Source organism: Narcine bancroftii, chromosome 9 (genome assembly GCF_036971445.1).
Source record: "Narcine bancroftii isolate sNarBan1 chromosome 9, sNarBan1.hap1, whole genome shotgun sequence".
NCBI lineage: Eukaryota > Metazoa > Chordata > Chondrichthyes > Torpediniformes > Narcinidae > Narcine > Narcine bancroftii.
This window is the reverse complement of record NC_091477.1, coordinates 113,285,263-113,307,844: the sequence shown is the minus strand read 5'-3', so window position 1 is coordinate 113,307,844 and position 22,582 is coordinate 113,285,263. Positions and strand designations below refer to the sequence as shown.

The 22,582-nt window shown below is 44.8% G+C and overlaps 1 protein-coding gene across 1 annotated transcript in view; it reads left to right on the top strand.

Moving 5' to 3' along the window:
- Nucleotides 1-22,582, top strand: part of LOC138742667 (sodium/hydrogen exchanger 9-like) — a 391,181-nt gene that overhangs the window by 54,806 nt on the left and 313,793 nt on the right. The window contains exons 3-4 of the mRNA XM_069897383.1: nt 2,303-2,380; nt 4,086-4,162. Coding sequence (XP_069753484.1) covers nt 2,303-2,380; nt 4,086-4,162 — 155 coding nt within the window. The remainder of the gene's footprint in view (nt 1-2,302; nt 2,381-4,085; nt 4,163-22,582) is intronic.

Genomic DNA, 22,582 nt, shown 5'->3' with positions numbered 1-22,582 from the left:
ACTGGGCTCGGGTGTTGAGGAGGTACCTTGCACAGACCACATTCATGGGCGGCTTGTTCAAGTTCTCAAGAGTTTCCATTGTGCTCTTGTACATGCTGAAGCCTTTGGTTACCTGGAAGGCTCGGGGACCCAGCTTTGACCAGATTAGGACCAATCTCTTCCGATAGGAGTCCAGGATATCGCCCTCGTCTGCCTTAATTATTGCTTCAACCGCGTGCTGCCAGATCTTGAAGCGTGTCTGGGCTTTCGGGTGAGGTGGGTCAACCTCGAGGCTCCCTGTGCACAGGAGGTTTTCTATGGCAGCCATGGGAAAATTTTGTGGATTAAATTGTGGTGCGCTGTTAAGACAGAATCAGACACATACAAGTTAAAGACTGAACATCAGGCTTATATCCCGGAGGGTGATTGACAGCCGACCCAGGTGGGCTTGATCCATTCAGGCCGACTGATTGGCAGCCGGCCAGGTGTTGTCCTGTCCCTTTATACTTCTGCAGGTACAGAGGTTGCCCCCTGCAGTAGGCTGGTGGTGGTCCAGAATGGGAACAGAAGGAAATCATCCTTGATCCTGGGAGACTTTCTCAATAATTTGGTGTTGGAGACTGCCTAAATTGGAGAGCCTCCATTATTTCCAAGGATTTTGATGAAGGGGCTGGTGGGAATTTTCGGTTTCATTTGGAGCTTGAGGCATTTTATCTCTGAAGATTCCAAACCTCAAAACATTTGGGGAATGCAGCTGGTGGAGGGTCTGCATGGGAATGACCTGGTTGGTGAGATGAGTGATGAGGATGCCAGGAGGCAGGATTTCCAAATTGTCACTTTAAGATGAGCAGGCAATGACTGGGCTGCTCAGGATGAGGTGATTGAGTGATTGAGTTTAGGGCTAGGGTCACCTGCATTGAGTAGAGAAATTGTGCATGAACAAAGATGTGTTGTATTTTACAAGCATTGATGACGGATGCTCATAGAACTTCTTTGAAGGGCTCCAACTTTCCCACTAGCTCTAAGGAACCGTTGGCCCACAATCACTCAATATGGTAAAGGAGCAATTGAGCTTTGTGTCCTTCACCACAGAGGTCATAGATTACAAACAGGTAGCTTTGAATGCAACGAGGGGATTTTGACTTTAATGATGGGTTTCTAATGTGCACCGTAATGTAATATGAGGGAATGCAAAAATAATAATTTCAGACTCTGGACGCTTACTAATCAATGCAGAGGATATTATGTGACATAAATGGTGTTTATTTCCCATTTTATCATGTCATCTCATTCCTTCTATTCTCTAAGCCAGCCATTTTCAACCTTTTTACCTTTAGCCCCCTTCCCTGTGAAGCAGTCAAGTTTTGGTTTCTTCTCTATTTCTCTCCTATCGACTACATAATAAAACATAAAAATATTTTATGATTTCAGTCTGTGCCCCCCCTCCTTAAATGTGCTGTGGCTAATGCCCCCCGCACCTCCCCAGGAGTACCGCATGGCCACCATTGAGAATGGCTGCTAATCAGTGCCTCGTCAATGTGAACGGCGCACAGATATGACCTCCAGGATGTTTCCGTAGCTGGGCTTCTGTCAGTGTGAGCCATAAAAGTTCAAATACTAATCAAATTATTGCAGGTATACGGTGGAAAATAACAGCATGGTAGCAGTTTCGGTCAATGAAAGCCAAATAAAATAAGCCCAACCAGAGAGATCCAATACACAAATAACAGCCACCTCCAGATTTATAGTTTGAAAAGTATGAAAGCTTATTTTACACTTTAAGAATTCCCTTACTTCTCTGGAACAGCTCAGCAATTTTAGCAGGTAATTAATTGGTAGGTTTAATTAAGCAATGGGGAAACTTTTAAAGCTATTTTTTTTCCCTTGTACATACCTTTGGAAAGTTCATCTGCTATAAATTTTCACAAGTATATTTCTGCAAGGATGTGAGGTTGATTAATGCAATGTTATTGTAGGACTAACAAGTATGAAATATCAATGCTCACCCATGTACAAAAAAGCTGTAGTTTTATTACAATATATAGTACCAGCTGATGCAAGAGAGAATAAACCTACTTGTGGAATATTATTCTGGTTGCATTTATATTTTATACATGTTATTATATTCCACCGCTGACTCAAAAGTCACTGGGGTGCATCACCTATTAATTGGTTAATTGGTTGCTTCCAAATCTGTGTAAATCTCCAGACATGCAATTTGAAATCTAATTTTCTCCTTGGTATGAGTGGCATAAGAATGAATTTTCCACACTGACAATGTGAATTTGTATTGATGTGTCTGACCTTGTCCCTTGTTTTTCAGGTAACATTTGATTCAGAAATCTTCTTCAATGTCCTCTTGCCGCCAATAATATTTTATGCTGGATACAGTCTGAAGAAGGTGAGAATGTTAGCCCCTCCTTTTTAGAATGACATGAATGCTTACAATGAGAAAGCTGCTCAAATTTCAAGATTCCTTTGCTGTCATGTAATAAAGACAGTGCAATATTACACATCGGAACAAGGAACAGGAGTAGGCCAAATTACACGTAATTTGTTTTTGTCTGCTGTAAGGCAGACAAATTTGCCATCAGTTGATATTGCCTGAAGTGCCTCTTACAGTCAGAGAATACCCTTTCTGACCAGTGAAGGTAGACAAGCCAAAAAGTATTTAGCAAATGATAAAGTGCAACTAGGTCAGCAGTTGGCCTGATGTCTCAGGTTGTGCAATAAGTCAGTCATTGCCATTCCTGATCTGGATTCCTATAGGGTTGTGGAACAGTATTGGGTGAAGGTGGAGCTGCAGAACATAATAACTCACCTAACCTTGCACATGAGGATACTGGGATGGGATATCACTGGGTGCCCTTGCATTATAGAAATGTATACTGGTTGAAGCAGAAAATAAAATAGAAAAGTTAAAATGTTCTAAAGACCCAACCGAAATAGTGGTTTTTGTGGAAGTTGTGTTTTCTGCAATATCTACTGCATTTGGTTGCATCATCCAACCTGCTCTTCTTCTCAGCCAATCCTGAGTCCTGCCCTCTCTCCATTCAATCTTAGACTCCCGAATTATCAAGTAGATGCTGCCAGTCATGAATTGCAGTGCACCAAGGAATGTTCTTCTACAAATACAATACTGTAGAAATACATGATTGAATAGTATTAAAAAGTATAAGTTGTGTTTATGTGGTTTAAGCTGCTGCTTTTCCCCCAGAAACAAGTTTAGGCCATTGCTTTCTGCAAATTAATGTTACTTCTCTACAAATATGGTCTGTCTTATGTGCAACTTAACTGCCATTTCTTGATTTTCATCCTCCAGTATAAGTTGAATCGTGAATATTCTGTTAATAATCCCCCTTCCATCTTCCCAGTTGCTAATTTTTCTTTCCCAGTGGAATGCATAACTCGTTCCAGTAAGATTCTGCTGGAACCTGCACATGTTCACAACAGAAAACGAGCCACTCATTCACCTCCATCAGAATCTATTCATATCCTCGACACGGAGTCATATCTGAGAAAATGTGAAGTGGGGTGTTAGGGTTTTAGCCTCTGAAGCTAAATGTCCCTGTTCTGAATTAATGGGCTTGGTATGGTTGGTTGCCAGCATTGTCTGTCTACTAATATTGCTGAGAAAGACTATAACTTCTGACCTGATCTGGCTACCTTATGACAGTGGTACAGCTAATAGAACCATTGTCTCATAGCGCCAAAGACCTCCATTCAATCATTACCTCAGGCACTGTCTGTGTGACTCTGTAGGTTCCCTCTGGATGCTCCAGTTTCCTCCCTTAACCCAAAGATAAGCTATTTAATAGATTAATGACAAGTGTAAGTGAGTGATGGAAGCTGGGGAGAGTTGATGAGAATGTAAGGATAATACAAAAATTGGATTAATATAGGGTAAATGTTGAAAATTGAAAGGCCTGCTAAAAGATCTTTTGTGCGGAGTCTGAAACAATTTGTTGTGTCTCTGAATGGTTAATGGTCAATGCAGACTTAGGGCTGTAGGGCTTGTTCCAGCTCTGTATCTGTCTATGACTGTGAACCAATAATACTCAAATAATTCAGAAATATTACATGCCATTTCTTTTTTACTTCAACAGAGACAATTCTTCCGCAATTTGGGCACAATCCTCACCTATGCTTTTCTAGGCACTGCCATCTCCTGTATCATGATTGGGTGAGTTGGCTTTGCAGTCATAATACTCAGCTTGTCTGTGATTCCATTGCTGCTGAGGTTCCTAGTTAATGACTGAGACCTTGTTGCTGGTATCATTGTCTAGGAACAGGAGAACCCCTGTTTTATTTGTTACTTTTGAAATATGATAGCACTGATTCTCAGGACATTCCAGTGATTGTGCAGGCTTAAAAAAAAACCTTCTAGCATTGAGGTACACTTTCCTCTGCTTATATAATGACACAGTTCAGATCAAAGCTTACCATTGAAGAAACCATTGAGAAGACTTCGGCCATTGTAACTTGTCCTTGCCACAAAATCTGTGATGATGCCCCTCTCCTCAGCAACTGAATGAGACTCCAGTGAATTATACGTCAGATATATCAGCCAAGGTAAGATTTAGATGACAAATCCACTCCATGTTTCATCCTAGAAATGCTGCCTCAGCTCATCTGCTGCTGGAACCCTCACCTGCTCATTCCTAGATTCAAGTTTTCCATCACTCTCCAAGCTGGGTTCCCAAATTCCATTGAGGTTGGCCTCATCCAAAACTTTGCTGCCTGTACCCCAGCAAGCACTGAACCTTGTTTGGCAATTTCTCCCCCCTCCCTCCACTTCCCACCTTTGAAATAAATATTATCTCTAAACTTCTTGTTTATAAATCCTTCCCAAATTCCATTCCACACTGCCTCAGGAGCCACCTCCAGACTTTCATACTTTTTAAAAGAGAGCCCAAAAGGATCTCTCTCCGCTGACAATTGATGGCTCCATTGTCAAAGTAGTCAAGAGCTCCAAATTCCTTGGTATGCACTTGGTGGAGAATCTATTCTGGTCCCCCAACACCACGTCCATTGCCAAGAAGGCCCAACAATGCCTTCACTTCCTGCAGAGTTTGAGGAAGGTCCAGCTTCCACCCTCACTAGATTCTACAAGGGATGCATTGAGAGCATCATATGTAACTGCATCACTGCCTGGTTTGGGAATTGTACCACCTCAGAACACAAGTCCCTGCAGTGGACAGTAAAGACTGCTGAGGGGATTATTGGGGTCTCTATCCCTGCCATGATGAACAATTATAACAGCTGCTGTTTGTGGAAAACTACAAACATTGTGAAGGACTCCACACACCTCTCCCGCAATCTAGTCTCCCTCCTGCGAAGCGGGAAGAGGTATCGAAGCGTTTGGGCCCTCACAACCAGATTGCGAAATAGTTTTCCCCCCAAGCCCGTGAGGCTTCTGAACTCTGGGGATACTGAACTAGCAGATATAACATGACATTTATAAGTGATACATTATTTATAAAAAAGTTTCTGATGCAATTTAGCCATGTAAGTAACCGGCTCCACGGTCCAGAGAAATGCTATCTCATTTTCACTGAGCACTGCAATGGTTATGGCAAATAAATCCGATTTGACTTGAAAATCTCTAGCTTTTTGGTTTCAGGAACACCCGTCGATTTTTTTAAAAATTGGTCATCATGTTAAAGTGCTGCTCCATAACTCCCACTTCTTTAAGAAAACTTTTGATACTTGTGTATTCTGATATGTAGCTTGGTGTCAAATCTTGAAAAGCTTTGTGGGATAATTAGTATTCTAAAAGATACTTTAGAAACGCAAACAGTTGCTATTTTGTCATCCATATTCTGTGACACAGAAGAACTGCGTGATATGCTTTCAGTTCTGTTTGTACTTGGCTGGGTCGGATGGATGAGGGGCATCCTCACTGTTCACTATTTGTAAGCATTGCTTGGTAAGATAAGTCACTCCAGATCACTTCCTCACCCAAAGCAAGAATTCCTTTGGCTACAGTCTGGGAGGAAAATTCAATTACCTGCCGGTTTGTTTATCTGTCTCTCTGCCTGGCCTATTTCTGGTTGCAAGCAGGACTATTTTCTGCACTCGTTTTCGTGCTTGTTTGCCTGCCCTGGTTATCACAGAGCCCAGGGCACTGATTAATAAGCAAAGAGCCCACCTGTGATGGGACCTGCCCTTTTATCTGTCTGTGCATAATGGCAGGTAGGATTTCGCTGTGAAAATCCATCACATTGCCCTGTGATATTTTTTCTGGTGTTTTCTTACAAAAAATAGCAAATTAATGTGTGGAAAGATTCTGAATGTTCAGCTTCCAATCTGGTGATTAAAAATTACATTTTAAAATTTTGAAAGCAGCCTTCTAATTATTTTTGTCTTTCTTGCACTAAAAGATGCACCTGCTTCTGTTTATGGCACAGTTCAGATTAAAGCTTACTGTCAAAAGAATCTTTGAGAATATCTCAGTCACTGTAATTGTCTCTGATGCTGTGTCTGTTCAGTTGTCTCTGCTGCAGCACCTCTCCATGTTTTCAAAGATGAATAAAGCAAACAACCTGAGCTGAGGGACAAGCCATGTAGAAATGGATGGAGTGCACTTTAGAGAACAAGTCACCTGACCCAACCACTCTGAGCTCTACTCAAACCTAATGCAATCAAATCCATCTGCTGCATCTCGGTATTTTTGGCCACAATTCATTGAGTTAAAGAGCTTTGGAATTGATCTGAGGCTATTAATGGTGCTATGTAGATACAAGTGCTAGTGTGTGTAATTCTGGTTGCCCTATCACAGTCAGGCTGTGCAGGCTTTAGAAAGGATACAAGAGATTTACCAGGATGCTGCTGAGGTTAGAGGACATGTGCCAAAAGGAGAGTTTAGACAAACTTGGCATGCCGAAGGTTCAGGGGAGACCTGATAGAAGCTTATGCAATTATGACAGGCACAGATAGAATAAGCAGAAGCAATCCCCCCACCGAGTAAAAATATCCCACACAAGAGGACAATGTGTTTAAGGTGCAGGGGGAAAAAATAAAGATGATGTGTGGGGCAAAATCTTTATACAGGATGTGGAAGGTGCATGGAATGGCTTCCTAGGGTAGTAGTGGAAGCAAACACAGTGGTAACATTTTGGAGATTTATCTTCTTCTTTGGCCTCCATCGGTTGTAGTTGACCATGGATACTGCGCCTATGGTAGTCACTGTGGAGTGATCTCGCCAAGGCACAAGCTGGGGCAGAGTTGATATGGAGATCTGACTGTTGCTCATGCAGTAGGAAACCCCCCTCTCCATGTTAATGACAGGTCCAAAGGAACGACAAAGGTCGATACAATTTGGTGCCAGCAGCGTGGCAGGAGTTGCTGAACCGGAGTTGAGTACAGCGGTCGGCTGCCTTCGGGACTCCGACTCCGGATTTTTCCTCGGGGTTTACCCCCAAAGCCTTTCCCATGAGCAGGTATACAGCCTCAAGGCAGCAGAGGTTTGAAATCGGAGTTCTCCTCTCTTGGTTGAGGTACCCCACCCCCCCCCCCCCCCATGGTTAACAAGCCCCATCTGCCCAGAGCAACTAGTTTCAAAGTGCCAGTGGCCCACCTTTGCCCCTTCTCCTGTCAGTCCCAACAGCACATCCAGGCACAAGAACGATGCCAAACCTGAAGGCCAGGAGTTGGACTTGGTTGTCAGAGGTTGTTTGAGACGCACGCTGTGAAGAGCATTTGTGCAACAGTGGGAGATCCTCCCCACCACCACTACCCTTTGGCTATGACAACCTTTAGCTGGAGGTTTATGGATATGTGAATGTGCAGGAAACAGAGACGGTGTAATTTGGTACCATGTCCATGAGCTAAAGGGCCTGTTCTGTGCTGTTCTAAGTTCTGTCTTTTCACCCCATGGATTGGAACAGGATGTTCAGAGAGATTTTAGTGAGATATTTTTTTAACCGAAAATAGACTTCACAATAAATTATTTACAAACACAAAACCGTTCAAAGACTCTTCACACCTTCAGTTTTGTATCCATACATTTCCATCACTTTACATTGTTTTCTTCATTTCTATTCAGCTGCACTGCCACCACTCTGGCACCATCTTGTTACTCCCTCTGATGTTTTTGGGACCTCCCCTTAGTCTTGGCCCATCAATGCCTGGTAACAGAAAGACTCTAGACAGTGGTCCTTGCCCACAGCACCTTCGCATTGGCTGCAGCAAGCTTCAGTGCATCCCTCAGCACCTACTCCTGCAGCCTGGTATGTGCCAGTCAGCAGCATTCCCGCACCAACATCTCCATGTGCTGAAAGGCCCAACAGTTTTCGGGCAGACCAAAGTGCGTTGCCTGAGGTGATGGTCGTCCAGCAGTTCCAGAGGTCTGACTCGCTGTGCGTCCCTGGGAACAGCCTGTAGATCAGAGATCCCCAGTACTGCGCCTATGGTAGTCACTGTGGAGTGGTCTCTCCAGGGTGCAAGCCAGGGCAGAGTTGATATGGAGATCTGACTGTCACTCATGCAGTAGGAATGCAGTAGCTGCTGGATCTGTAAAGTGTGAAGCTGCTGTTCTTTATAACATATATGGTGTTCTTGAGTCACTTACATCCCGACTTTCCACCGCCTGTGAGGTGCATGTCAGGAGTATAATGGAATGCTGTCCGCCTGCTTTCAACAACTCTCCAGAAGCTTGACCAAGAAACCACAAGAGTTTTAAAAATCTCAGTCTGTTGATGATTGTAAATGTCTAATCTGTCTGTCACCAGGGCACCACAGCTCTGCTCAGGATTCAGTGCTGCATCTCAGCAAAGCTGCTTCGACAACATCTCTCAAGCTCCATCACCTGGAAGGTCGAGCAATTTCCTTTCCCACTTCCCCACCAAGGCACACACTTAGAATCATAAATGTACAGCATAAAAATGAGGGCTTTCACTGCACCTTAACCATGCTGATCTTCCCAATCACATTTGACAACATTAGGCTCATATCCTATATCTTTCCTGTCCAAATCCCTGTCTAAAAATGTTTTAAACATTTTACTTGCCATCTGTCTCTTCCACTTGCTCTGGCATCCAGTTCAAGATAACCAAAATGGGGAAAAAAGTTTTGTCTAATCTATCAATGACCCTGATCATTTCATAAATCTCTAAGGATACATAGCCTATGTATCTGTGCCAATAAACACAGCCAATCCAGTCTTGCCTTATAACTACAGGACTCCATTCTGGACAGCATCCTAGCGAGTTTCTTATTCACTCTCTTTTTACCCCACATCTTTCCTCTAGCAACTCTACGCCTTCCTAATCTAGAGTAAAACACGAAAGTCTGCAGACTCTGTGACTGAAGTAAAAACACGATGCTGGAGAAACTCAGCAGGTCAAACCGTGTACTTTATCTTCTTCTTCTTCTTTGGCTTGGCTTCGTGGACGAAGATTTATGGAGGGGGTAAAAGTCCACGTCCTTCTTCAAAGGAGGTTGCTGCCCGCCAAACTGTGAGGCGCCAAGATGCACGGTTTGAGGCGATATGAGCCCACTGGCGGTGGTCAATGTGGCAGGCACCAAGAGATTTCTTTAGGCAGTCCTTGTACCTTTTCTTGGTGCACCTCTGTCACGGTGGCCAGTGGAGAGCTCGCCATATAACACATTCTTGGGAAGGCGACGGTCCTCCATTCTGGAGACGTGACCCACCCAGCGCAGCTGGATCTTCAGCAGCGTGGACTCGATGCTGTCGACCTCTGCCATCTCGAGTACTTTATAGGGCAAAGATAAAGATACATAACCAATGTTTTGGGCTTGAGCCCTTCATCAAGGTATGAGCAAAATGTAGGCAGGTGCCTGAACAAAATGGTGGGGGGGGGAGGGAGGGATGGAGGGGGCAGGCAAAGGGGCAGAGTCCCACCGGCAGGAGGTAACAGGTAGATAAGGGAGGGAGGGCACACCAACAAACAGGAGGAGGGGGAGGTGGCCCTGTGAAAGGGAGTGAAGAGCTGAAGGGAAGACAAGGATAGGGAAGAAAGGGAAAATGGGGAGTGGGCTAGCATGGACTGGAGAAGTCAATGTTAATGCCATCAGGTTGGAGAGGGCCCAGATGGAAAATTAGGTGTTGCTCCTCCAATTTACAGATGGTCAGGGTTTGACACCACACAAGGCCACGAAGAGGCATGGCAGCACGGGAGTGGGCGCAAAATTGAAATGGAAGATCCAGATCACTGATGCGGGCAGAGTGAAGGAAATCAGTGCAGCAATATCCTGGTCTGCATCCAGTCTCTACCTTCCTAACCTGTTTGTATACAACTCCCTTTTCATTATCTGTGCTTCATAATCTTGTATCATCTTACCCACTTGTGAAGTATTTCTCCCTCGAGGACCTTCCCAAGTGAAGCCAGGGATGAGAGCCTTGTAAGCCCCGTGTATTAAGAAATATCTCCTCTTGCAGTTCCTGATAACCCAAAGTAATTTTGTACCAGTGAGGTACATCCAATTACTGTTGTATTGGAGAAAATATGTGCTACTCACTGGAGAACAGAGCCGTAGTTGTAGTTTGCACTCAGTGCTCTTTCACTGGCAGTGGGAGATCAACTGTCCTTTGTTTTCTCAAATGATGGATGTTTTTCATTAACAATTGCAGTAAAATTTTCAGATAAATATCATTACAGTGGATCTGGTGACCATCCAGGTCCGGTTTCAAGAGGACTTCAGCAGGGATAAAGATTGGATGTAATTTAAAAAAAAAATTCGTAATGGGCAAAATGTAGTTAATATGAAACAAATGAAAAACAAAAACCAACCCGCTGATACGAAATAGGGCAGCATGATTAGCACAACGCTGTTACAGCACCAGCCACTGGGGTTCGAATCCAGCGCTGTCTGTAAGGAGTTTGTTCATTCTCCCCACATCTGTGTGGGTTTCTTCTAGGTGTTCCTGTTTCCTCCCATCCTTCAAAAACTGTGGGGTGTTGTAGGCCGAAAGGACCCGTTACCATGTTGTATGTATAAAAAAAATACCAATATAAAGTGTTGGAGATACTAGCTGCAACTCATAGAGAGATACAGCAAGGCAACAGGTCTTTCAGCCCACCAAGTCTGTGACAGCTACCAACCATTGACATGAATCCCCCCTGACCCATTTTATTCTCCCCACATTCCTGTCTAAATCCTACTTCTCACCGACACATACGGGGCAATTTAAAGTCGCCTTGTTAACCAATCCACACATTTCACTGGATGTGTGTGAAAGTGAGAGGACCAGAGGATTTCCATGGGACTGGCTGTACTCCTCGCAGACAGCAGGACAGGTCGGGCGTGCTCGTTGGAGCTGTGAGGCAGCAGTTCCTCTCACTGCACCTTCGGTGGAACTCTCTGTGGAGAGGAAACAGAGTTAACATTCTGGCTTAATGACACAAATCAAAATTGGTCACTATCCCCTTCCCTTGTCAGTCTGCCTCTGCAGTTGATTGTTAATACTTCTAGAGCTCACAGCTGTACCCTCAGCACAGTACAATTTGAATCATTTGGCTTCGTGTGCTACATCAACGTCTACTTGAAGCACTCTGCTATGTCAGGTCAAAACTGCTCTCGAGTGTTAAGAGAAACACAAACACTGCAGCTACCGAAAGCTCGAGTAAACAGTGAGAATCTGGAGGAACTCAGCAGGTCAGGCAACATCCATGGTCAGTCAATATTTCAGGTGGGGACCTGTTATCAAACCTGTGTTCTCGGGCTTTACCACTTTCCAGTGAATGCAATGAGTGGCTTTAATTTTAATGGGTGCTGAGACCAACTCCTTAATGACCACTGATTAATCAACGAGGGAAGCAGAAATGGAAGGATCACTATTGGTGCAAAGAAGAACCTCGGTACAAATGCAACAGATGGTTCCAAAGATTTAAGACAAGTCAAGTGAGCTTGCTTCTTCAATCAAACTTGAGTTACTGAGCAACTGCGGTGTGAAAATGTTGTAGTACCTCTGAAGTCATATTATTAATGCAGACGATTGACTTTACCTTCCAATTGCTAGGCTCAAACTGGCTATTGGCCACAGGGGAGGTGCCGGAAGATTGGAGAATGGAAAATGTGGTCCCCTTGTTTAAAAAAAAGTAATAGGGAGATTCCTGAGAATTATAGACCAGTAAGGCTTACGTCAGTAATTGAAGAGGATTTTTAAAGACAGGATTTATGAGCATTTGGCGAAGTGCAGAGTACTCAGGCACAGTCAGCTTGGCATTGTGACTGAAAGGTCATGCCTCACAAGCCTAATTGATTTTTTTGAGGAGGTAACAAAAGAAATTGATGAAAGTAGGGTGGTAGATGTGGTCTATATGGATTTTAGCAAGACATTTGGCAAGGTCCCTCATGAGAGACATGTTCAGAAAGTCATGAGGCCACCTTGGCTATGTGGATTAAATATCAGCTTGCATGTAGAAAGCAGAGAGTAATAGTGGACGTAAAATATTCTGCCTGGAGGTCAGTGACGAGCGGAGTTCTGCAGGGATCTGTTCTGGGACCCTGCTCTTTGTGATTTCTATAAATGACCTAGCTGAAGAAGTGGAAGGATGGGTGAGTAAGCTTGTGGATGATACAAAAGTTGGAGGAGTTGTAGATAGTGTTGAAGGTTGGCATAGGTTGCAAAAGGAATAGACAGGATGCAGAGTTGGGCACAAAAGTGGCAGATGGAGTTCAATATGGATAAGTGTGAGGTGATACATTTTGAAAGGTCAAACCAGAAGGCTGGGTAAGGGATTAATGATCAGATACTTAACAACGTGGAGGAACAGGGGGACCTAGTCCAAATCCATACATCTCTCAAGATTGTCTCGCAGGATGATAGCATAGCTAAGAAGGACTGTGGGATGCTGGGCTTCATTAGTTGGGGGTAAAAACACAACGCTGGAAAACTCAGCAGGTCAAAGTGTCCTTTATATAGCAAAGGTAAAAATGCAGAGTCGATATTTCGGGCTTCCCTTCATCAAGCTATGGAAAAATGTCGGCTGCCATTCAAACAAAGAGTAGGGGGGAGGCATGCACATAAAGGCAGGAGGTAATAGGTGGAGAAGGGAGGGAGGGAACAGCAACAATCAAGGGGAGGAGAATAGAGAGCAAAGGAGGAGAGGAGAGCTGGAAGGGGAAGGGAAGGGGTGAAAATTGGGGGGAGGGGAAGAGGAGAGCAGGTTAGTAGAAGAGAAAAATCGATGCCATCTGCCTGGAGAGTGCCCAGACAGAAAATCAAGTGTTGTTCTCCAATTTATGGGAGGTTTTGGTGGGATAGTACATAAAGCCATGGACAAAAATGTGAATTTGGGAGTGTGACACAGAACTGAAATGGTGCCTACAGATTTGCGTATTTTATTTTTAATTAGTCGGGAGATTGAGTTCAAGAGTTGAGAGGTCATGTTGCAACTCTACAAATCTCTGGTGAGACCGCACTTAAATTGTGTTCAGTTCTGGTCACCTCATTACAGGAAGGAAGTGGAAGCTCTGGAGAGGGTGCAGAGGAAGCTTACCTGGATTGAAAAATAAGTCTTATGAGCTTGGGTTGGCAGAGCAGAACTTTTCTCTTTGGAGCAAAGAAAGTTGAGGGGTGAATTAATCAAGGTCTGAGAGACATCACCTGTTTCCCAGGGCAGGAATAGCAAACACCAGAGGACGTCAGTACAAAGCGAAGGGAGGGAAGTTGAGGGGAGACATCAGGGGTAGGTTTTTTACGCAGAGAATTGTGGGTGCATGGAATGCTTTGATGGGGAAGATGGTGGAGGCTGAAACATTGGAGGCATTTAAGAGACTCTTATGAACAGCCACATGGATGAAAGAAAAACAGAGGGTTATTGAGGTAAGAAGGGTTTAGTATTTTTTTGGTAGGCTTATATAGGTTGGTACAATATCAAGGGCTAAAGAGCCTGTACTGTGCTGTAATGTTCTAAGTTCTATTGTACACAATCCTAGATGGCTGCCTTTAGAAGTGTTCTTTGGCTTAAGCAGACCCCAGGATCAAGGCAGACTTGCTTTCACTCTGGTTTGGTGGCCTCTGTGGTGACAGATGAGACTTGTTTACAGATGGGACAGGAGATGGAGCCCAGGGGACTATCCTTTTACTCCTTATTCTGGACTTCTGTTGGCTCCTGATGTGTGGACTCCGGTTTCTCATTACCTTCTCATTTGAGTGGTTCTGAGCCAGAGTTCTGAGGTGCAGATGTTACCTTTTGGGAAGGACGCTTTAAACACATCCTTGTATCATTTTCTCTGTCCACTTGATAATCTCTTCCTGTGGTAGAGATTAAAATTGAGCATTGGTTTTGGGAGACTCTTGATAGGGCATTCAAAACATTCACTGTATTTTCACTGGTGATGCATAGGCTCTTTGATAGTAGAGAACGATGCTTGTTCTTTTCCACTGAAGGAGCTGAAAACCTTTGCCATTCCGATCACATTTGGCGATGATGATTTTGCTTTCTGTGTACTTTTATGAGTAGTTTATGGATGTGAGGCTTCTGATCATGAAAATTGCCTTAAAATTTTCCTATCACGTACTTTCTTCAGATATAACTATTTTTGTGATTTCCTGACATATTTTATATCTATTTCAAGCCGACAAAACCATGAAGTGCAACGTGTCGTTGAAAATTAATTTTCTGCACTTGGACTTGGACGTCTTCCCCGCTGATCTTGGTGTTGTCAGTGGCGAACATGGTGGAAGGTTTCGCCAGGACATTGTGACCATGGAAAAGCAGTATTGGCCAACTTTTGTTGGACACTGACACAAGAGGCATCAGATGCTGAGTGCAAACGAAAATCAGCGGCAAAAGATTTTTACATCAGTTGAACGAATGCAATGTGTCAGCGTCATTATGCGATTAAACAGGATAAATTCAATACAAATTAATTTAATGTTTCTCCAACTTCCTATGTGATACTGCAAATCTGAAATTATCTTTGTATTCACCTTAAAATTGTCTATCATAATCCTGAATCGCTTTCAGGAAGCCAACCTTTTGAAAAGATTTTTTTGTCCAGTGTAATAAGTGTAGATCATATTACCAGGGAAAGTGACTGAAGAACATTAGCGGAACTGAGCATAGATAGGAATTTGTGCAGGAAAAGGATTGAACAGTGTGATTTTAAAAATGAGTTGGTGTAGTTGTAGTAATTCAAACTGGTAACTATTGTCGAGGCAAATGGCTCCTGATAGAACACTACAGCACAGTACAGACCCTTTGGCCCTTGATGTGGTGCTGACCTATATATTCCAACTAAAAATAAGCAAAACCCTCCCTACCTCATAACCCTCTATTTTTCTTTCATCCATGTGCCAGCCCAGGAGTCTCCTAAATTCCCCTAATGTTCCAGCCTCCACCACCACCCCAGGCAAGGCATTCCAAGCACCCACAACTCTGTGTGTGGGAAAAAAAAGCTCACCCCCGATGTCTCCTCTAAATTTTCCTCCCTTATGATTGGAATTTTTTAAAAATGTACTGGTAGAAATACACCTCGGGCAATGGGTAACTGCTTCATTGGGCAGTAAGCAATGGCCAATGTTAGAAGATTTGAGGGTGGTCTGGAAAACTGAGGGGCTTAGGATCATCCTGCAGAGGCTGGCGATTCATTGAAACTCTCTGTCCGGTTGGCTTCATTGGAGGGGGGGGGGGGGGGTGTGGATAAATCTCTGAAAGATAAGGGAATTGAGGAGGAGAGGAAACTGGCACAGAGCCTGGAGAAGAATTGTTGCCTGGCATGAAGGTGTGAGTAACCTGCTCCCTGCTCCAATGTTCATTTGTAAGTAGCCTAATCTGCAGTTTGTTCAACTTAAGTGCATGCTGATGAGTTGGCTGTTTGTTCAGAAACCTCAACCTGTCTGATGTTATGTTATATTGGAAGTCATAGAATTTAAACCTGCATTGGGATTCACTGAGAATTCAGTCACCCGGGATCGAATCCGGCGCTGTCTGTAAGGAGTTTGTACATTCACCTCCTGTCTGCCTGGGTTTCCCCCGGGTGCTCTACCCTTCCAATGTACAGCTTGTAGATTAATTGGGGTATTGGTTGTATGTCTAAATTTAAATTTGAAAAATTAAAATTTAAAAATTTAATTTAAAATTCAAATTCAAGTTTGTTTCCAGCAAAGTAGCCAGAAAATAGCTTGACTGTGCTCCCGGGATCGATGTGCCCGTGTGGCTGTGTTGTGGGCTGCATTCATTACAGGATTGCCTGTGGCCATCAGGATGTGGTTGGGAATTACATCCAGAAGCCTGCGCGTCTGACATATCCCAGCTCTGCTTCTGAATTCAGTGCAAAAGCGGAGCTATCAGGCCCAGTGCTTGAGTGATGGGCTCAACTTAATAGAGGATGGAAGGTGACATGTTTCTTGACTCTGCTGTACTGAACATGACAATCTTTATGCTTCATCCATAATCTAAAGAATTAATTAGTCTGAATTCCAACAGGATTTTTTTTTTCTTCTGGTACTGCACAATGAACAGAAGGGACCTGGAATGTGAGGTTGCTGCTTTTATTAAAAGAAAAATGAAAACAGATGCCTGAGCAGTATAAATACAAAGTATGTTTATTGCAGTCATAGACATGGCAGGACAAACTAAACAATCCAAACAAAATGCGACTAATATTTTATCCCAATCAGGTGAATTCTTGCGATTAAAATCAACAATGGTGCAAACCAGCACACTTGGGAGACCGCAAGGAGCTGAAGAAGAATTTGCTTTTCATCTTTCTGCGACAGAGGAATGTAGTGGTGAGAAGGACGAGCCTGTTTCCTCGCTGTTACCTGAGCCACTCACCAATTTCCAAGTTCAAGACCTGCCAGGAGGTCGCCTGATAAACAGATTCATGCTTTGAAATCCGACAATCGCCATGACTGAGCAATTCACATCACCCTCGCAATCTAAGGCAGAAACTTTGCAATCAGAGAGGCAATTTAGATTTTTCACTGTCTGATTCGTTGCTTCCGGCGTCACACGTTTCACAGTCAAATTTAGTCCTTGAGCATTTTTATTCACGTTTCAGGTTCTGAGGAAGACCTACATTTATTGACCATCCCTTGTGGGCCCTGAATAGGATGGATTGAACGGCCATTTCAGAGTGAGCTGGCTACAGCAAAACTGAAGGCAATAACCATGAGTTCAAGCAGTGACTGCAAGAGACAGATAAATGGTGTTGATAGCACAGATGAATCATCTGGCCATTTCAGATGCTTGAAAGCATTGACTTTCTAGATTTGTATTAATTTCAACTGGGTCGCTATTCTGGCAACACGTTCTCTGCACCACTGCCTTAATGTTGGGAAAGACATAGAGAGGGAATCAAGTCAAGTCATCACGTTTATTATCATCTGATTGTACAACCCAACAAAACAGTGTTCTCCGTTCGTCGGTGCAAAATATGCAGACACACAACCAGACAACGCACATACAGACAAATAATACAGATACAGGACGTATTTATATAAATAAAGAAATAGATGTTGTTTTGTGAATATGAACGTCTTGGTTGATTAGTGTGAGCAGTTCCTAGGGTCATTCAGCAGTTTCACTGCCTGTGGGAAGAAGCTGTTCCTTAACCTGATGGTGCTGGCTCCCATACTCCTGCACCTCTTTCCCGAATGGAGCAGCTGAAAGATGCTGTGTGCAGGGTGGAATGGGGTCCTCAATGATTTTGCGCACCCTCTTCAGACAGCAATCCTGGTAAATCACGTCGATTGGGGGATAGGGAGACTCCAGTGATCCTCTCTGCCACTCTTATGTTCCTGTGGATTGGCCGTTGATCCAATTCTCTGCAGCAACCGTACCACACTGTGATGCAGCCGGCTAAGACGCTCTCGATAGAACTCCTGTAGAAGATTGCCATAGTGCTAGCCATTTGCCTTTCCCACTGCAGTTTTCTCAGGAAATGCAAGAAGCCCATTGGATGGTGGTCAGTCCTGGTCCTCCTGAAGTCCATGATTATCCCCTTCATCTTATCCATATGATGAGACTCAAGTTGTTAATCATCTCTGATGAGATTTTCCACCTCATCTCTGTGGCTGATGAGCCCAAAAACTGTTATGTCATCTGCAAACTTGATGACACTGTTGTAGCTGGTTTGCCCATGCACTCATGGGTCAGTAGTCTGCACAGGGGTGGTCTGAGCACACAGCCCTGAAGGGTATCAACGCTCAGCATAACAGTGCTCGACATACTGCTACCGAGCCAGACAGGGAGTTCAGAATGGAAAGGATGCAAAGGGCTGCAGATGTGGAGGGGGGAAGTTATGGAACCCCTGCACTTGAGATTAGCAGTCCATCTTGATTCAGGGAATCTGACAGCACAGACCAGGCCCTTCAACCTATCCTGTCCACACTGACCAAGTTTGGGGGTAGACAGGGCGGTGTGTAAGTGGAGGTAGAGAGGGCAGTGTGTAAGTGGGGGTAGAGAGGGCAGTGTGTAAGTGGGAATAGAGAGGGCAGTGTGTAAGTGGGGGTAGAGAGGGCAGTGAGTAAGAGGGAATAGAGAGGGCGGTGTGTAAGTGGGGATAGATAGAGCGGTGTGTAAGTGAGGGTAGAGAGGGCAGTGTGTAAGTGGGGATAGAGAGGGCAGTGAGTAAGTGGGAATAGAGAGGGCGGTGTGTAAATGGGGATAGAGAGAGTGGTGTGTAAGTGAGGGTAGAGAGGGCAGTGAGTAAGAGGGAATAGAGAGGGCGGTGTGTAAGTGGGGATAGATAGAGCGGTGTGTAAGTGAGGGTAGAGAGGGATAGAGAGGGCAGTGAGTAAGTGGGAATAGAGAGGGCGGTGTGTAAGTGGGGGTAGAGAGGGCAATGTGTAAGTGGGAATAGAGTGGGTGGTGTGTAAGTGGGGATAGAGAGAGTGGTGTGTATGTGAGGGTAGAGAGGGCAGTGAGTAAGTGGGAATAGAGAGGGTGGTGTGTAAGTGGGGGTAGAGAGGGCGGTGTGTAAGTGGGGGTAGAGAGGGCGGTGTGTAAGTGGGGGTAGAGAGGGAGGTGCGTAAGTGGGGGTAGAGAGGGTGGTGCGTAAGTGGGGATAAGGCAGTGGGGGTGTTACGGTGACATGGAATGCTCAGTTGTTGCCATTGTCAGATTTCAGAGTGTGAATCTGTATCTTTAGCCTGGTCCTGTCGGGTTTTGAACTTGTTATATGGTGAATGTGCTCTCTCAGTAACACAGCTGCAAGCAGAACAGGCACGTATATCACACCACATCTCCATGTTGCTGAAAGATTAAAGCATTTTTTTCTCTCGGACCTTGCAGTGTCCCAAGTGCTTTGGTTTGCATCATTATTGATTTTAATCACTGGATATTGTATAATTGGGATAAAATATTAATAACTTTTTTGCTTGGTTTTGCTGCTGTCTCCATGACTGAAATAAGCAAGCAGGGTGTCAGTATTCTTGAATCTACACTGCTCAAAGAGCTGTATTCGATTGGAGGTGATGGAGGTGTGGTTGGGGGCAAGATGAGTGGGAAGTGTCCAGAGGCAGTGCCGTCTGCTCTACCAGATACAGTCAGAATCCTGTCATGTATTTTAAGATGATTATGATCTGAATTTTCTCTTCTGCAAGGTAGATATGAGGAGTTTGTTTATCAGCTTGATAAATTAGATGAAATCGTATTGCATGTGAAACTATAAACCTGGAAAGGATATTGTGCCCAGCTCACAGACCACATCAATGCACCTTGTGCTTCTGTTACAGTTACACAAGGTAAAGCTATCAAGAATGCATTCATTGGAAGCTTCTGTGTGCTGAGAGCAGCTGTGCTCGTTCCTGCTTCAACGAGCAACTCATTTATTTATGCCGGATCTCTCTTTTCTGCACGTGGAACTGGGCTGGTGTCCCAATTCTTCCTGAGTGCCGCGGTAACCTGAGGAATCTTTGGCCCGGTTTACCAGGCCTTCTCCACTTACATTTCTCACTGTGGGTTGTTGGCCTCATTTCTTACAAGCGCTGAAGGGAGGCTGCAGCTGACCATTGCTCCTAGCGCCAGCGGCAGAGGGCAATGCGGAGTCCTGCGGTGGCTCTCACTACCGGATCGTGTGGCCGGAGTGCACTCACCCAGGAAGATGCTGGGGCAGGTTTGGCGTGCAAACATGGTGGCGAAGAGCTGGCTGTTGACACAAAGGAGCAGGCCAGTTGTTTTCAGCTGCATGCTGATTAATGCTGAGAGTCTGGGAGCCTTTCACTTGGGCCTAACGCTAACTTCAGCACCAGGCTGCCTGCTGGGTGCAGTTCTTTGGAGAGCCAAATGAGGGAGCAAGGGAAGGTGGGCTTTCTCATGGATTACCTCGTGATGATCAACTTAGAGTTCTATGGCTTGGAAACGGGCTCTTCTGCCCAATGTGTCCACGTCGAACAAGGTGACTGTCTAAACTTATCGTTTTTGCCTGCGCTCGGCCCACTTCCCTCTCAACTCTTCCAATCTGTTCGTTATTGCGTGCTGAATAGCTAGATGAGATGGCAGATGAGGTGAACCAAACTACTGAACACTTTCAAAGAGAGAGGGAGAGAGAATCCCCCATAGCAGGGTGTCTGCTCCCTGCTGGAACTCAATTCAACTAACGCGCCCTCGTGGAGCTTGCATGTGCGCTGTTGTGAATACGGTGGCCACAATGCGATTGCAGCAGGTGCAGAGCAACCGAAGGCAGCGGCTGTCTACATCCCCTTTCTTAAGCAACTCCCCCCCCCAACCCCACATTCCACAGAATGAGCCAATTTTAACATTTGAAACATTGTATAGGTGACATTCGAATATCATACATCCAACCCCGTCAATCCCAAAATCTTGGGTTAGGTTTACAACTGCACCCAGTGCGTGTCCTGTAACTGCTCTCTGTGGTTGTGAAGGTTTGGGGTGCCTCATCTTGAGGGTGTGTATTGTCCATTGTCTCAGGGGTACTGTCCATTGTCTCATTAGTGGTTCCTGGGGGACCCCCGATGATCTCTGGCTTTTGTTCTAAGTTCAGGAACACAGTCTCACCTGGGTTGGTTTGAGATGGGAGTGGCTCCCTTACCGGGAGGATGTACCATCTGTTTCTTCTATAGACCCTCCCTTCTGAACGCATCAGATGTGACCTGGGTTCCTGGCAGTTCCTTTCAACTATGCCCATGAGGTCATAGCCCTGTGGAGTCTGCATTCGTTTGATCTGCCCTTCTGCCAATGGCTCGAGCGGTCGGCTTGTTCTGTCATAACATTTCTTTTGCGTCAGCCTTCTGTTCAGTAGCTGGGCCTTGACTTCTTGCAAGTTTCTTGATTGAGGGTCCAGAATTGAGTCATCCTGGTCCGTCTTGACCAGTCTTGACTGTTGCGCTGGTGAGCCCAATGTGGTGTCATGAGGGATGTTCCTCAGGTTGAGTAGGTTGAGGAAAAAAGAAAGAAAAAAAAGAAAAGAAAAAAAAAAAGAGGATTAAGGGTTAGGGTTAGGGAGTAAGACTTTCCCATGATCTGTTTTGCGCTTCTTACAGCTCTCTCAGCCAACCTTTGACTGTGGGTACTATGGGCAGCTGGTGATGTGAGTGAAGTTCCATACTGCTGCAAAGTCTCTGAATCTCTCGCTGGTGAACAGCCTGCCATTGTCTGATAGCAGAGTGTGAGGCGCCCATACACTGAGAAGGGTCGTTTCAGTCTAGTTATGATGCAGAGGAGGTTGCGTCCTGCAGCAGGTCTATCTCAAACCATCTCGAGTATGAATCAATTAGTACCAAGTATTGCTGTTTCCGCCAATCAAAAATGTCCATTGATGATGTCAACCAGGGTAGGTCTGGTACTGGCTGGAGCTGCAGTGGCTCTTTCTTCAGGTGTGGCTTAGTGGTGTTGCACACCAAGCAGGCCTGTACCTCATAGTCTATGTTTTTTGTCATGCCTGGCCAGAAAACAATGTCCCTCACCCTGTATTTTATCGCCTCTGCGCCCGGTACCGTCTGTGCATAATTTTGACGTATGTATTCTGCAGTGAGCTTGGGATTACGGTTCTTCGGCCCTTCAGCATGGCCTCTTTGTTGATGAGTATCTCATCGCGAAAGGGGGAGTTGGGTTGTTCGGGTGGTGGCAGACCACCTTTATCCTTGATAAAGGTGCTTAGGGTGTTTAAAGTACTATCTTCCACCGTGTGCCCTTCTTAGCTCCTGCAGCTGGGCCGAGGATATGTGGGTGACCGTCATAACATCAAAACTGTCTTCTTCTTCGACCTGCTGGACCATGCTTTCTCTAGGAGCATGCGATAGCACATCGGCCAAGTGCATCTCCTTAATGCGTGCACCAGAGTGATGTTGTACTTCTGGAGTCTGAGTTCAATCATTCGCTGTAGTCTCGCTGACGCCGCTTGCATTGGTTTGTTCAGTGTTGTCACCAGGTGGTTAGTTTCTATGGTAATTGGCCGACTATAGGCAAAGTCATTCAATGACCTAGTCATTGTACTTAGAGCAGGTAAAAACAACTTTTTCAATATGTGAGTACCTGGTTTCCACATCAGTGGGTGACATTGAGTCATATGCGACAGGTTTTCCGTCTTGCAGGCATTCTACACCAAGGCCATTTTGCGAGCCATTGCAGGTCAGCATCACCAGTCTCTGTACGTTGCAGTAGGACTGGTGGGCATGACGTGTGTCTCTTAAAAGCATCAAAAGCATTCTGCTGCTGTTCGTGTC